We start from the raw sequence: 14,904 nt of genomic DNA, 5'->3' as shown, positions 1-14,904 counted from the left end.
AATATGATGTGCTGTGTGTAGCAAACACCTTTACTGGAATTGGAACTATGATACAGTGAACGGGATAACTGCTTTTTTTTCTGTGGGAATGCATCCCAGGATGTTTTAGAGAGACCGGATATTTAAAAAACCAACTTGTTAAAGACAGGTGGATTGCAAGTACATGAAAAAATTTGTAGTTTAATTTTTCTAACATTGTTACATGCAAACCGGGGGCACAATTCTATTACTGCATATCGTTTTTTTTCTGAAGGCATTTCTGGAACTTGAATAAGATCAATTCCTTAAGTACATCATAAAGTAAAATATTTCTTACAATACAGGGATCCAGTACTCTACTGTTGGATCTGCCTCTAGCAGCCATTAGCAACCACTACCAATAGCTATACCGAACATTGCTACTAAGAATACTAAAGCTGCTAAACATGTTAGACCTTCACACCAAGAACAATGTTCCCTTAACTTCCAAGAAATGGGCCTATAATTGCACTAGAAGGCTGTTTACATGTACTTTGCTAATGCAATATTTGATCAACTCAAAAACGTTTGAGGAGTACAAATGCCATACAAACTTATTAGGCACTGCATGGTGTCTTGCCTTAGGGCAGAGAAAGTTTGCTCTGCTTTTTCCTCTATTCATCACAAAAGGTACCGGTAACACTGAAATTGATTTGACTTAAACTGATGAAAGCAAATGAAATAACGAGATGTTGTCATGTTTTAGTGCAACCGAATCTGCAGAACAAAACTTGGTGTCAAGTAATAATGTTTTTTTGTACGTCAGTGACCAAGCTATATTCTTACTATGATGAATATGTACCTCACTATTATAAACACAGTCCCTTAATTCATATCATTTAGTCATTCTTAAAAGCCCTGCTTTAAACACACAACTTCCTCCCTTGCTCTATAAAAAGAATTCTAAAGTATTCTCGGTTTTTACATGATGTCATGGACGTCATGTTGGAACCCCTAAACAAAGAAACGGCAGCCATGTTGGAGCCCCGACCAAATCCTCTGGGAATTTAACTCTATTATTATGCAAAGGTTTTCTTTTGTTTTCGTCGAAAAACATGGCTGTTGATCACGTGAGTGAAAACCAACAATAGTGGAATCCCACATTGAGCACTAAATTAAGTGTCATATGGTTTCAGGAAGTTGAAACCACCGAGATGTAATGGGTATCTTTCAAGTCCGTAATGCAACCTGCTATTCCTAAAGACCAATTTAATATGATTCAAACAAACATGCTACCATGTAGATTGTCCAACTCATAGTTCTAATGGACCTTTGAATAATATTAATAATATTATTCAAAGGTCTTGTTCTTCATACAATTAATCTTAATTTTCTACTTTTAATTCACAATTCGCAAATTCTCGGTTTTCACATGACCGTCACGACCGCCATGTTGGTGCCCCGACCAAATCCTCCGGGAATCATACTCTATTATTATGCAAACGCTTCCTTTTGTTTTCGTTGAAAAACATGGCTGTTGATCACGTGAGTGAAAACCAGCAATATGAAAAAATATCATTCTTGTTATTTATCCTTGTTGATTTCTAATGAACAAGTAATACAATTTTCAAATGAATAAAAATTATACACTTCTGACCTCAATGCAAAGCAGCTATCACTTAAGTGGTAATGTAATGTCAAACATTATTAGTATCACCCAACTAGTGGACTAATGCAAATCCTGCATTTTGCAAATCCTGCATTTTGATTGGCTACGCTACTAGAGGACTATTATTAATAGTCTTTGATTAGCGAAAAGCATGACACTTTCTTTAGTTTTATTCTCAAGTAAATGCGTCTTTAACTTGGATTTGCTAACTTTATTATTTTTATTGCCTTTCTGTCCAACTAGTTGGGTGATACTAAAACAATTAGACCCTTCGTCCTCAAGGGCGTTGGGTCAATAGGTCATTCCTTCATCCGTAGCCCTCGCGGGATGCGGCTGTAATTGTTAAGTAGTGCCAAGTGAAACATGATCTTACCCTTTTTTGAAGTAAAAACAGATACAGCAGCTGCTGTTTTAAAGTTTACCAATAATAATAATAGTGATAATAATGTTAATAATAATAATAATAATAATAATAATAATAATGATAACGTTTTTCTTCTTATTATTATTATCATCATCATCATCATTATTTATCATCATCATCATCATATGCCATATGCATATATGGCCCATTATTGTCTTGACGCGATAATGGGTTTTATGCAGGGGCGGGGCCTTATCTTATCTTTTAGTACAAGCTGCAGAGGTTGATAGCCATAACGATAATGGGCTACACCACACGCGGAGAGAGCTACAAATTCGTGACCTCTGCTATCCCTCGCCCCTTTTTCTGCCAGCGCCGATCGTGTTAGCTGTTTAGCTTTCGAGGCTTACTTCACTTTCTTTCGTTGGAAACAGGCAAGTTCAACTTTTGTAGCCCTAACTTTTACTCAAACAAGGGTGTTTATCATTATTTTGGCTATCGGTAAGCTTCGGTTTACCTTGCTGTTAGTGCCCGCTCTTTTTTTCTACCTCTATGGCTAAACATCGCGTGCTAATAATCGGGCACTCTTTTGTTCACCGACTAGCGGCGTTCGTGCAGAAGAAGCGGCACAAGCATGCGTTTACCAGCCTTAGTGATCTTGCGGATATTCATTTTCATGGCGTTGGGGGCCGCACAATCGAGAAATTTCGTAAGTTTGACTTAGAAGTCGTACGTCAAATTGCTCTCAAGATCATTATTTTAGAGCTTGGGTCCAATGATCTTGTTAAGCTCGCACCTGAGACCGTTGGCTCAGAGCTAGAAAATTTAGCTCGCGATTTACATGATATACACTCAGTTGAAATTGTTGTAGTAGGCCAAGTTCTGCGGCGACGTACGCGGGACTCAGTGGAGTTTAATTATAAAGTGGGCCAGCTCCATCAATATCTTAAGGTAGTGCTAGAACATTTGCCTTTTTGTTATTACTGGAGACACCGAGGTTTGTGGAACTGCAAACGAGACCTTTATTTACCTGATGGGGTCCATCTAAACAATTTAGGTTACTATAAATTTACGCATAGTATTCGGGGAGCTGTTTTGAAGGCTGTAAAGTTAGTGGGTGTGTCCGTCGATTAAGTCAATCATCACGGGCCATTGTCGCCCTCGTGATTTTTTATCGGTGGTACCACAAAATATTCAATATACGCATCCTAATCATGTATACAGTTTTCGCAGGCTATTATATTGGAATTTGTAATTACTTGCACTTGACATTTTTGGCGTAATTAGTGTGTTATCACCTGGCGGCTATTGTTATACTTCATTAGTGTGCCCAACACACTCAGGCCATTATAGGACGTTTATAGTCCTCTTGAAATGTCTCGGATTGTATTGCACTTGACATTTATGGCGTAATTAGTGTGTTATCACCTGGCGGCTATTGGTATACTGCAATAGTGTGCCCAACACACTTAGGCCATTGCCATTATAGGACAACTGTCCTTTTTGAAATGTCTCGGATTTTTGATTTTGTTATGTTGCCTGCTTCTATATGTACTTGACATTCATTGGCTTTCGCATAAGCCTTTACTGAATGTCTCGGATCTCTTTATCCTGATTTATTTGTGGCATTTGATTCATTGGCTTACATGCTTCCAGCCTGGTAGGGCAAGGGAAGCACACCCACTAATTTTGAGCTTCGCAGCGTCTTATCAGGATATACACTTGAGTAATATAATTTCAATTTTTCATAAGCATGCCTCCTAAACGAGCCTCTAAGCGTCGGTCATCAAAACGTACCACACCTGCGGTAGCAGTGAAACAGCAGCGATCAGAGGGTCAGTCAGCGTCCTTGCCTGAGAGCACAACGCCTACTCCTCAGTTCAGCCCCACAGTCCTGGGTGAGATCATTTCCACCGCGATATCGGGGGCCTTACAGTCAGCCGGCCTTGGCATCCTAAATATCTCTCCCGCAGTTGGCGAACAAAGGATTAGTAATCCGTCCATGCCACAGCCCACCGTGGTTGAAGATGCCGCCTCGAGGGAGATTGCAGAACTGACGAACGCCGTGGCTCCGGGTAGGCTAACCTTTGCGTCCGAGAAGCCGGAAGACACGTTTTCCAGTGTCACTTTTGACCTCGAGTCTCACGTCTCGGATCGTGTCAAGGCAAAGATTTGGGCCAACGAATACGTTGACTTCGCGTCTCTCCTCTCCGTAGCACCGGAGGAGTCCAAATATCGATTATCTGTCACTCATAGCCATGATCAGCCTAGTCTTTGCCTTGAACACGTTAAACCCAAACGGCGCGGTTTATCCATCGATCAATGGGTGACTGCATTTAATGTGTTTGTAGCCGTTTATACCATTAGGGTTCCTAATGCGATAAGTTCTCTGATGAAGTATTGTGAGGTGGTCAGGGACATTGCAGCAAAACAAGGCAACTGGCGATATTATGACGAGCAGTTCCGATTTCTTCGCCAGTCTAAACCTGACCGATACCCATGGGTTAACGTGGCTTGGGAATTATGGCACCAGGCTATGCATAGCTCCCTCATCACCTCGACAAAATTCCAACTATGATTTTCGAGCTAGACGGCCCAACCAACGTCCCTTTCAGTCCTTTCCCAGAGGGGTTTGTTGGAGATTTCATTCCGGTCAATTCTGCAGGGGCTGCAATTTCAAATACTCCTGCTTCAAGTGTGGGGCAGTCCATCCCGCAAGCCAATGCAGCGCTAACAGAGCGCACAGTAACCCAAACAATGCAGCCCCTAGCATACCCTCTGGGAGTGACAGTCAGGGACGAACATCGGTTGCTGAGCCGCGGGCGAACACCGGATGTGGCTTGCGGCTGTTTTTCGCCCCAACTTAATTCACTGAATCAAATAGAGGGATGTTTAATTCACTAATTTGACACATGTCACGTTTGAATGATTTGAAATAAACGCCACATCAGTGGCCAATTTAATCCAAATAAAGTTGTCCGTGATTCAGTGACTTCTAGCCGCATGCACGACCGCAATTATACCCCCTTTTTGTTTTAGTCTTTAGTGCGCTAGGTTTATATTATTTTTAGGCGCCGCTCTCGGCATAAATGTAACTTAATTGAAATAGAAGAGTGCATACATTTGGATTTTATGAATGACTGAAATAAAATTGTGCTCAAGCACAGCATATGAAATGTAGTCATGAAAATTCACAAAAGAACCTAATTGACCTAAGAAAAATAAATACTTAAGTAAGATGATACTACAAGTTTATAACTTTACTTACATGTACAGTACTTAATTCCCTTGAACAAAGTAACCACACTAGCAGGATATCACCTTGAATACCTTAACCACTTCACTGACAAGGCATACTGTCAAACATTCAAGAAATTATATTATGCAATGAAAATAATCACAAGAAAGACAACCAAATGCACTTCAAAGGTGAAGCATAATATCAGGAGTCAGGAAAGCCACACTCTATTGGGTATGACAGTTCTTAATAAACAAGAAAAACAATGCAAGAATTTAAGGGAAACACAATGTACGTGTTGTACACATGTTAAATTATATGTTTACAATTCATCTGCCTTATGATATCCCATATTAAGCAATACATGTATGCCATTTCATCACTTGTCATTACTTCAAAATATGTACATGTACTCAATAACCCCCTTCCCCCCCCAAAAAAAAAACACTTGAATTTGTATTTTATACATCAACCAATCTCATCACAAAATGTAGCTTCAAACAATGAAGCAAAATGCTGGTACTTTAATAAACATAGAAACAGTGTAAGCACCCTTGAAGTGGGTCTTCCTTGTACTTTAAGTGGAGAATATCCCCCCTTTAACAACGACATTAAAGTCAAACTCTGCTGTTTTGTACTTTATTCATTTATAGTCCCCACTGTTATGAAGTTGGGCCAAATTATCTTGGATAAATTTGCGTTTTCAGCTATTATTATCCACTATTTCCAATTCCCTGCAATTCTGAACCTTTTGACTTCAACATAGCATGGTTTCACTATATTTTCATACATGTAGCTAATAACCCTACAGCACAAGTGGTAATCACTAATGCCAGCTAACAAATAGAGGCAAACAAATATTCAACAAAAATTTTATACGTATTGCAAAATGCAATACAAAAAGGGCATCAATAGTTTAAATTCCAAAGAACAACTGACTGGACTGAAAACAGTGCTTTTAAATTATCTCATCTCTCTAGCTGTGGTGTTCATACCCAAAGAAAGTATTACATAAATCGCCTACCTTTAGGCAATTGATAAGGCTCAAGTTGCTCATACGAGGGGAAACTTTGGATATCTGATCACAAGACAAATTCCGAATCGCTGTCCATAATCAAATATTATAAAATAGCTCTACCTTTGATGGCATTCAAAGTACTATGAATGGACTGAGTTTGGAAGCTAATCCAAATAACACAATTCTGGAAATCAAATGCAGTCATTATGCTTACTATCAAAATTGCTTCCTAAAGTTCTATCCTTCATGTAACCTGCAGGAAAAGTGATAGTTCATTTGCATTTTGCCTTAATTGTCAATCTTCTGGTGAAAAGTAGCTTTATGGGATGCACACTGGACAAATATACATATTAATTTGCCCCCTGAGCATCCCATGTCTTTCAAAACAATAGAACTCCAAATGGTTCCCACATCTGCAAAAAGGTCCATTGTAAAAATAGGATTTTTTGACCTAAAATTCCTGCTGAATTTCCTTTCATGTAGCCCTCATTATATTTTGTAGTGTACCTTCCTGTATTAAAGAAGATGATTTCTGCATTTTGGCCATGATCTTGTAGTTCCCACTCAAGGGAACATAATGTTGTGACACAAAACCCCTACAAGAAATAGCTGTTATAAATTATTTTCTTGTATTTTGTTGCTAGAGGGTGGTGTCCATTTAAGATTTGTTAGAATATTGTTTAGCTGATTCTGATCAACTGACAGCATCACAGATCTCTCATAATTGACTATGAAAGGTCTCAAATCCATTTTACCAAGTATATTGATCCATGAAAGCATGAGATAGTATTGCCCGTACGAAACGAGCAGATCTGAAGCCGATCTGCAACAGATCTGTTTTGACAAAAACTGATCATCTGCAGACTAATTTATCGTCTGCTGAGTCTGTTTTCAGTCTACTGCAGACGCTGAGCTTGAATACACTTCGCAATGTTAAGACTGCAGACGAAAAACAGACTAACAACAGATCTGCAGATTATCTGCAGCGTCTGCAGATGATCTGCAACACGTTGAAGCCCAAAAACCGGATCGATAGATCATCATTGTATCGTGACTTCGGTATAAACCTTAGTTGGATCAGTCATTACTGGTGTGTTTTGAGATAAATAAAATAGTTCGATTGTACAGATAAAACGATATTTGAAAATTTAAAATGCGTTAATATAAAGAGGCTTATAAATGGTCAGCCACTTACATACAACGTGTTAGTAAATCAAATGTTACGTCGATTGAACACTTAAATGAAAGGATAAATACTCTTTCGACCTTAATTTATCCTGATTATATAGCAATTAGGCACCCATACCTGACACATTCTTTTAATAGAATTTAAGAGCAGTACTGCAGGGTGCATTGGTGTTAAATTCTCAGTTCCAAACGCTCAGGGAAAAACATTTGATCGATCAACATATCAGTGTTGATAGAACAACGATACGAAAGTTGAAGTCAACACGTGAATGAATCATAAAAAGCTCAATAAGATGGTTAAATTACTGTACTGTGATTATTTTTCTTAACAACATGAGATGTTCTTCTTATCAGTTGTCGTGATTGACGTGAAGGTCATGCCGCCGCTGAAATCGAAAACACTCCGGCGCTCCTCAGATCTGATCCCTTTTCTGGCCATTCAATAAGCTATGGACCCATGAGCACTAAGGAAGTTTCCCTTCTTAAGTATCATTATCTTTGACGTTCAACATGCTTCAATTTTAGTGCCGGGGATTAACTATGCTCAACTTGATTAGTGGCGTAATCCATCTCAAAATAAGATCATTAAAATCTGCAATCATACCATTTTTAAAAGTTTTTGTGGCTTTGAAAGTTTGAGTCGTTACTTTCTTATCCCTTTGGAAACACCCTTTGTAAAAACGTTGCGTGATAGCGGTATATACGCTTGTGGTATAAACACGATAATCAAGGAGTGACTGAGTTCCGAGGGTCAACGTCACATTTTCTGCCTATATAAGGAACCTTGGACTGGGGGAGCTGTCACTCGTACTTGGTTTACTTGAGACCTCGACCCGTTAACATCGTAGCCCAAGGATCACGATGATGATTTTAGACGAAGACAAGGGTAAAAAAAATGCTTGGATCTACTGCAGCAAAACGAGTGAGGGTGAGTACAACGGTCATTTACTTAGCCTGCGTAGCGTGGCGGTTTTGTCGAGTCAGGCGGTTTTTCTGCCCTCGTCCGCCTTTATGAGTTAGCAACCAAAACCGCCAGGCTACGCAGGCTATCATTTACTAAGAATACTTGAGCCGAATTATATTTTTGTCAAGTTATTCATTTCACCTCACCGTTTTGTGCCTTGTCTGAAAACCTTTTTGCTTTTTCTTTTTTATTGTAGTTAACTGTTGAGATACCGGAGCATCAAGAGGATGATATTCTCTGCCTTCTTAGGCAGCAAGAAAACTGTGAAGTGGTTTCCATAAGACCAGTACAATCTGGAGAAGGTAAATGCTATGTATCACGATTTTCCTTCCTGTTTTGTTAGATTTTATTTTTTCTTTTAATTTACCTCCCCGTATCCTCATCGCACTGTGTGCACAAGGGAGTTTTCTTTAATTCTTTGGTAAAGGATTCCAGTTACCTTCCGTTCTTCTCCTTAGCTACATTATTTATTTCACTATTATTTCCGAAAAGCGCGCCACCTTTGCAACGAACATCACTTTGAAACTTGATGCCCTTTAGTCTGAGGTTATGTCATCCTGGATCCTGTTTCCGGCAAAATCTAATTACTCATTCATTGTATCGCATGTATGGAGGTTTTCCCATCGGAATATATATAAATTGACTACTATAGCAATACCGTAAATGTACACTGAGTCTGATGCTCAGAGACTGGACAAAATGCCTATACAGAACATCGCACTTCTAGCAGCAAGAATTAAAAAAAAAAAAAACACAGCAGATTCCTAATACAGTACTTCCACTGTGGTTGCACAATTCTTCCAGTTTCTTGCTGTTCGTCCATAAGAAAAAAATGTTTCCTTCATTTATTTCCAGGCCGCAAACGTTTTGCCGTGCCGCAAGAAGATGGTCCTACGCCACCAACACCCTATTCGTCTCTTCCCAAGAAATAAGATGTCGGGCAAACTCGTGCCTCCAGCAGAACAGCCACCTACAGCTGAATCTGGAAGAATCGAAAAACATGAAATTGCTGTTCAGACTTGTAATTTCTGCCTGCAGACGCCGTGTATCAGTCTTTCGGCATTCAAGCCAATGGGTTGTGGTGCGACGAGGATAACGAATCACACCAAACACCGCAAAAATTACAAGTGGTTCTGGAGAACTCTGAAAGACTGTGGGTAGTATCTAGTTTACTCGATCTCGTTTCTGTAAATAACCTGCCAAGCAAACCAAAAAAAAAAAAAAGGCATGCAAAGCCTAGCCTGCGAGCAAGCTCCCTCGTTGCTCGCAGTCTATGGGAAGCTTAGATTCTTGAAAGGAGTGGTTGCTACTCGAGGGTTTTTTAAATTCATTTGGAATGCGTTGAAAATGTCACGCTAAGAAAATACTTTAAATTCCTGCTGGTGATATTATTTTGCGTATCTATCAGCATTAATCGTTTACTTTTGATGAATAACAGATCAACTTCCTCTCTCTGTCTTTTAAATAAACGTTGTTTGATTGGTGCATTTTGTGGGTTTTTTTTTAACTGGATAGGCTGATTTCGTCTGCAGAGCGTCTGCAAATTTGCAGACTTGTTGCAGATCATCGCTGCAGACACTCTGCAGACATTCTGCAGATGATCTGCAGATAATTTGTAGATCATTTGTAGATTGTCTGCAGATCTGCTACAGATGTGCCAGCAGATCTGTAGCAGACTATAAACAGATCTGCTCGTTCCGTACGGGTGGGGATTTGTTTTAAGTATGATGGCATAGCTGGGGATGGGTGATTTACAAACAGAGCCAAAAATAAAGGAAATTAAATGAAATTAGCTGTAAGAAAAAAATAATACAATACAGAAATATGATTACTTACTTAAGTTTGCCACAAGGAAATAGTTTTCCTTACCTCTGTCAGAACCACCCTGCGAATCAGACGTCTGACATTGAGAATGTTATCCCCTTTGTACAGCATACCACTCAGTGCATGAAGACCAGATGACTTGTCACTACCATGGCTATGGTTAGCAAATCGACACCAATCCACAAATGCCAAACTGTGCTCCTTTCGTTGGACATTACCATTGCTGGAAACATGCACTCTTGCCTGAAAGAAAAAGTTGACACTTGCGAAGTATGGCATAGTTGTTTCTACTCCTTGATGATTCCTGTCTACACAGTATGAGAGAATGGTACTACCTCGGTCCGTTCTATTGAGTTTCGATGAAAAGGTGGTCCCATTGACATTGCATCTGGCATAGATGTCAATGCGTGGCTCAACCAAGACGAAGTCATCCCCTTACAATCTCCTGAAGTAAGTTTTGAGCTCCAACAGAAAAGAAATTTGAATGCGTTGGTTGACTCTCTTGGGAGGGAGCAAAGCAAGAGGCCAGCCAGTGGAAGAAAATTCCTCCTTTTCAACAAAAGAAAATGGATCACCTGCTACAGCCTCCATGGTATAGATGGCCTTCATTTTGCCAGGAAAAAAATCTTCTGCTTCTCTTCCGAAATGTGCTGTTTGAAGGGAGTCAGACACACATGAGTCAGATAAGGGAGTTTCCAGAAGAGGTTGTATGACTGGTGGAACATGTTCACTGATAGAGCCAGGGAGCACAGGCATTGGCGAGTGGGAAGCCCAAAGATGGAGAAAATAGTGGTTGAAAGTCACTTAGCTCACCAATTCGTTTTTCATACGGGAAGCACCACCAAGCAGTTGGAGGACCCCAACTCTTAATTTGGTCAGGTAGGTGAAGAACCATATGATAGTTAATACTGACAGAATACTCACCAAAGATTTTACGGTAGAGTTCATGGTGACTTTTCAGCAGTGTTTCCAATCGGTTGATGTCATTTTCATTTATGTAATTGTGAAGAACAATTTCACATGCCTCTGCCAGAGTTCGCACCAGTTTGTATGCTTCCTCACTTACCTCTTTCCACAGACAGACTCTTGCAAAAGTTATGATGAAATTCTTCCACTGCTGGGCAGTTATTCCTCTTCCAGACATTTTCTGAAGCATGGTACGAGGAAGCCGCCCTACATCATATGGGAGTAGCATGGGATTCAGCCTCTGGTGGAAGGTTTCACGTCCATTGGCATCAATAAATCTGTTATCCTCAACTATGATAGCATTTCCTACGTCCTCAACAAGACCAAGAAAGAAATTATGCATTGGGTCAATAAGGAAATTATCAACAGTGTTAAAATATGGGAGACGTGAAAGCTCACTATATCTAACTCCACTTGCCTTTGCAATTGCATCTGAAGCGTGCCGACTAGAGGCCTTTTGGTAGCGTTTTCATTGCCTCCCGCACTTCCTGGTCCTTCTTTGTAACTGGCATGCTTGTTGTAAAGAAAGACATCCTTCCAGAGGCACCAACTGTGCCAGGCTCTCCCTTCGCAATCATGTGACACTTGTCACAGGGTCTGTTTGCTTTGTAACTCAGGAATTGAGTAACAGTGCCAAGTTATTCTTATCTTCTAAAAGAGGTACTTTGTTGTCCCTAGGATCTTTCAAAAACATTCTCATAACCTTTCCATCCCACAAGTCTCGCAGGGAGCCATCACTTGACGGTTCGGGTCTCTGCTGAATGAGACTTACAGTTTCCTTGTTCTCAAAAATAAAGTAATCCACTTAGTGGGTGATAAATAAGGAAATTTCTTAAATGGTACCCACTTCTTTCTGCCAAAGGAGAGATTCTGACAGTATGATAGCTCAGCTTTGCACGTTTTCCCAAAAAGCTTATTGTTACAAGTAGCCGAGATCTTATCCCCATTACGTCCATTTTTAACAATATCTGATAGTTTATAAATACAACTACACTTCTCATTTGGGCACACTGCCATTATTTCACATTGGTTGAATATTTTTAATTTAGTTACACAAAATAAATCATTTAGTGTCTTGGGGAAAACTAAGTGAAGGGGGTGCTTAATTATACCAAGAATAAAATTAATAATTGCAATTATCAAAGAAAACAGACTATTTGAACAATTATAATTTAACTTTAACTTAATAAGCATGTGGCAGATCCAGCTAGAAAGAATCAAATTAAAGCTGTCTGGCTCTGCTGTTTCACACTCTTCTGGAATAACCGATGCTTCTTTGTACTCTTGCAAATCATCTTTTGCTTCAGGCTCATCCAGCAAGAGTTCATCTTCATTTCCTGAACACTCTGTGAATATTAAAAAGGCAACAGTTACACATTTTTAATCCTATCATATCCACACGAAGAATATCTCCAATAATAAATAAACCTGTACCATGTTGCAACGATAACGGCATGATCCAATTTGCACCGATAATAGCTTTCATTCAATTTCATTTATTATGTGAGGAAATATATGACATTAGATGACTTCTCACTATACTCATTGTCTGTACCACTGAGGTCATCAATGTCAACTTTGTCTGAAAAACAAACAGTGAAATGGAGACTAGATTCAACTAGCGGATTAGCCAATCAGAACATGTTCTTCCTTGAAGCAATGTTAAAACTTTAACAAGGAATTTTGAAAGAACCACCTTCCAAAAAACCTGGCACAACAAGGTGCCAGTTATCATCACAGTATTAAACATCTCACACAAAATGTCAGGGGTCACAGGGTTTCAACAGTGGTCATGGTCATAACATGGTTTGAAAAACTCCTTTCACTACCTTTCAAAACAACTTGTCCTTGGAAGTCATCATCCGAGCTTTCATCAGTACTTCCATGTAATTTCAGACAGTCTTCATTGCCTAATTAAGGTAAATGCAAGTGAATTCAATGCAAAATATAAAGTTACAAAAGTTGAACCCAGAAAAATGTGGAAATTAGATTAATTGTCACATTCTTTCCCTGAGAAAATATCAGTGATGTAGCAGCCGATCCAAAGATTACTTGCCATTGGTTTGCAACTCTTACCCCAAACAATAGCTAAAGAATAGAAAGAATGACATGTCATTGTTTTGTGCAAGGGTTGCAAACCAATGGCGAGTAATCTTTGGATCATCTGCTACACTACTGGGGTGAAAATGTAGCTTTGCAGTATAACAATTACATGTAGAACCAACCCATGTTGATAAAGATGGAGTAGATCACACTAGCATGTAATTGTATTTAATTATCACTAAAGACGTTCAATTTATTCTCATCAGTAAAATATCACAGTTAACTTAGATATAATAATGTAATCTAACTCCAGTTTCAGTCCATATCAATGCAAGATTATTAATGCATTTTAAACATACCACTTGCAGCACCTTCGTCAATGAAAACACTTCCATCTGAACTGCCACTAGAATTCTCAGCGGAAAGAAAGTGACCTATAAAATTAACAGAAGAACAACATGTACTGCTGAAACAAAATAACTCACCATCCATAATACTCCCCACCCATAGAAATTACATGTATTGTATGTTTGTTACAAATACAAAGACATCTAAATGAAAATAATTTTCATCTTTAATAGACTATCATTTCAAGTTTAAACAATTATTGCCATCTGTGATTCTCAACCCAACGCCCCTCAACCACTTAACAAACGAAGTTGCGGTGGGCATGACAGCTTGAGATAAATACAAATGTGAGAGATATCTGTTCATATCCAAGTGACAAAAACCGCTGATTATAGACCAACCAATCATAAAAAACTGTCAGCCCATACCTTCATGGACTATGTTACCGCAAGTTAATGAGGTATTGTCATGACTTGACTCAACAGCAGCTTGATTTACTGAAGTGAATAGAGACTTCAAATAAGTCAATACATATTAGCTCAAAAAATACAATGTATTACATGTATATGAAACGTTCCCTCTGTCATGGGTCAAATATTTGCCCGTGCGGCCCGACAAAAATAAACTATTTCCACTAAATGTTTTTTTTTTGTCAGACAAGCAAAATACATTTTTACACTGGCCTTTCATTTGAGAGTGTGAAAATTCACCACAATTTTTTAAGAAACAAAAATAATGATGCACTATCCTGCAAATCGCATAAACTCAGAAATATAAAATGAATGACCATACATGTATGTATTGTATTTTAAGGTTTATCGCAATATAGGGTATCATTTAAACAATGTAAGTTAAACTAGTTCCATTAGAATCTACTTTTCTTTCGTCAACTGAATTTAACAGACAGAGAAAACGAAGAAAATCAAGACATACCTTTCTCGTATAAACAGTATAAAGTACGATGTCGTTTCACCGTGTTGCACACTGCAGTCGGGACAGAAACATTTTCTTTTCGACATACTATTAAATGAAACCCCCACTTTGTAACATAAACAGAATTTGAATGGTTTCCTTTCTCACACGAAACCCGTGTTTAATTTTAAAGTCCACGTAAACAATATTTTTGGCCGCAACAAAAATCCAAGTCAAACAAGACGGCGGCAGATATATGTCTGAACATTAATCTCAACATCCCTTTAGCGAATGATTGTACAGCACGAAAGCGAGGAAGCCAATCAGCGACTAACAGTTCCAGTAGGTCGCGAAAAAAAGCGACAGCCGGGTTAGCCGCCGTCTGTTTTTTACGTCTTTCTTTCGCATTTTA

General features: G+C 39.0%; 1 protein-coding gene across 1 annotated transcript; it reads right to left on the bottom strand.

Annotated features, from left to right (window-relative positions):
- Window positions 1–7,076: 7,076 nt before the first annotated feature.
- LOC137991595 (uncharacterized) lies at window positions 7,077–14,599 on the bottom strand. The gene is made up of 6 exons (XM_068836656.1): window positions 14,554–14,599; window positions 14,009–14,077; window positions 13,592–13,666; window positions 13,019–13,099; window positions 10,269–12,535; window positions 7,077–9,381 (listed from the first exon to the last, which is right to left on the bottom strand). Exons 1-5 carry the CDS (start codon window positions 14,597–14,599, stop codon window positions 11,958–11,960), a joined length of 849 nt encoding a protein of 282 aa, XP_068692757.1. The 3' UTR covers window positions 7,077–9,381; window positions 10,269–11,957.
- Window positions 14,600–14,904: the final 305 nt, after the last annotated feature.

This window comes from Montipora foliosa, chromosome 2 (assembly GCF_036669935.1).
Source record: "Montipora foliosa isolate CH-2021 chromosome 2, ASM3666993v2, whole genome shotgun sequence".
NCBI lineage: Eukaryota > Metazoa > Cnidaria > Anthozoa > Scleractinia > Acroporidae > Montipora > Montipora foliosa.
The sequence above is the reverse complement of the archived record's forward strand: the minus strand, read 5'-3'. Positions and strand labels throughout refer to the sequence as shown.

What these genes read in the sequence shown, in the direction of transcription:
- LOC137991595 (XM_068836656.1), bottom strand. Translation starts at nt 14,599, where the DNA reads ATGTCGAAAAGAAAATGTTTCTGTCCCGACTGCAGTGTGCAACACG. An exon ending in TGACGAAGGTGCTGCAAGTG is followed by an intron (nt 13,100 to 13,591) that starts GTATGTTTAAAA and finishes TACCTTAATTAG; the next exon opens with GCAATGAAGACTGTCTGAAA. An exon ending in AGGACAAGTTGTTTTGAAAG is followed by an intron (nt 12,536 to 13,018) that starts GTAGTGAAAGGA and finishes TAATATTCACAG; the next exon opens with AGTGTTCAGGAAATGAAGAT.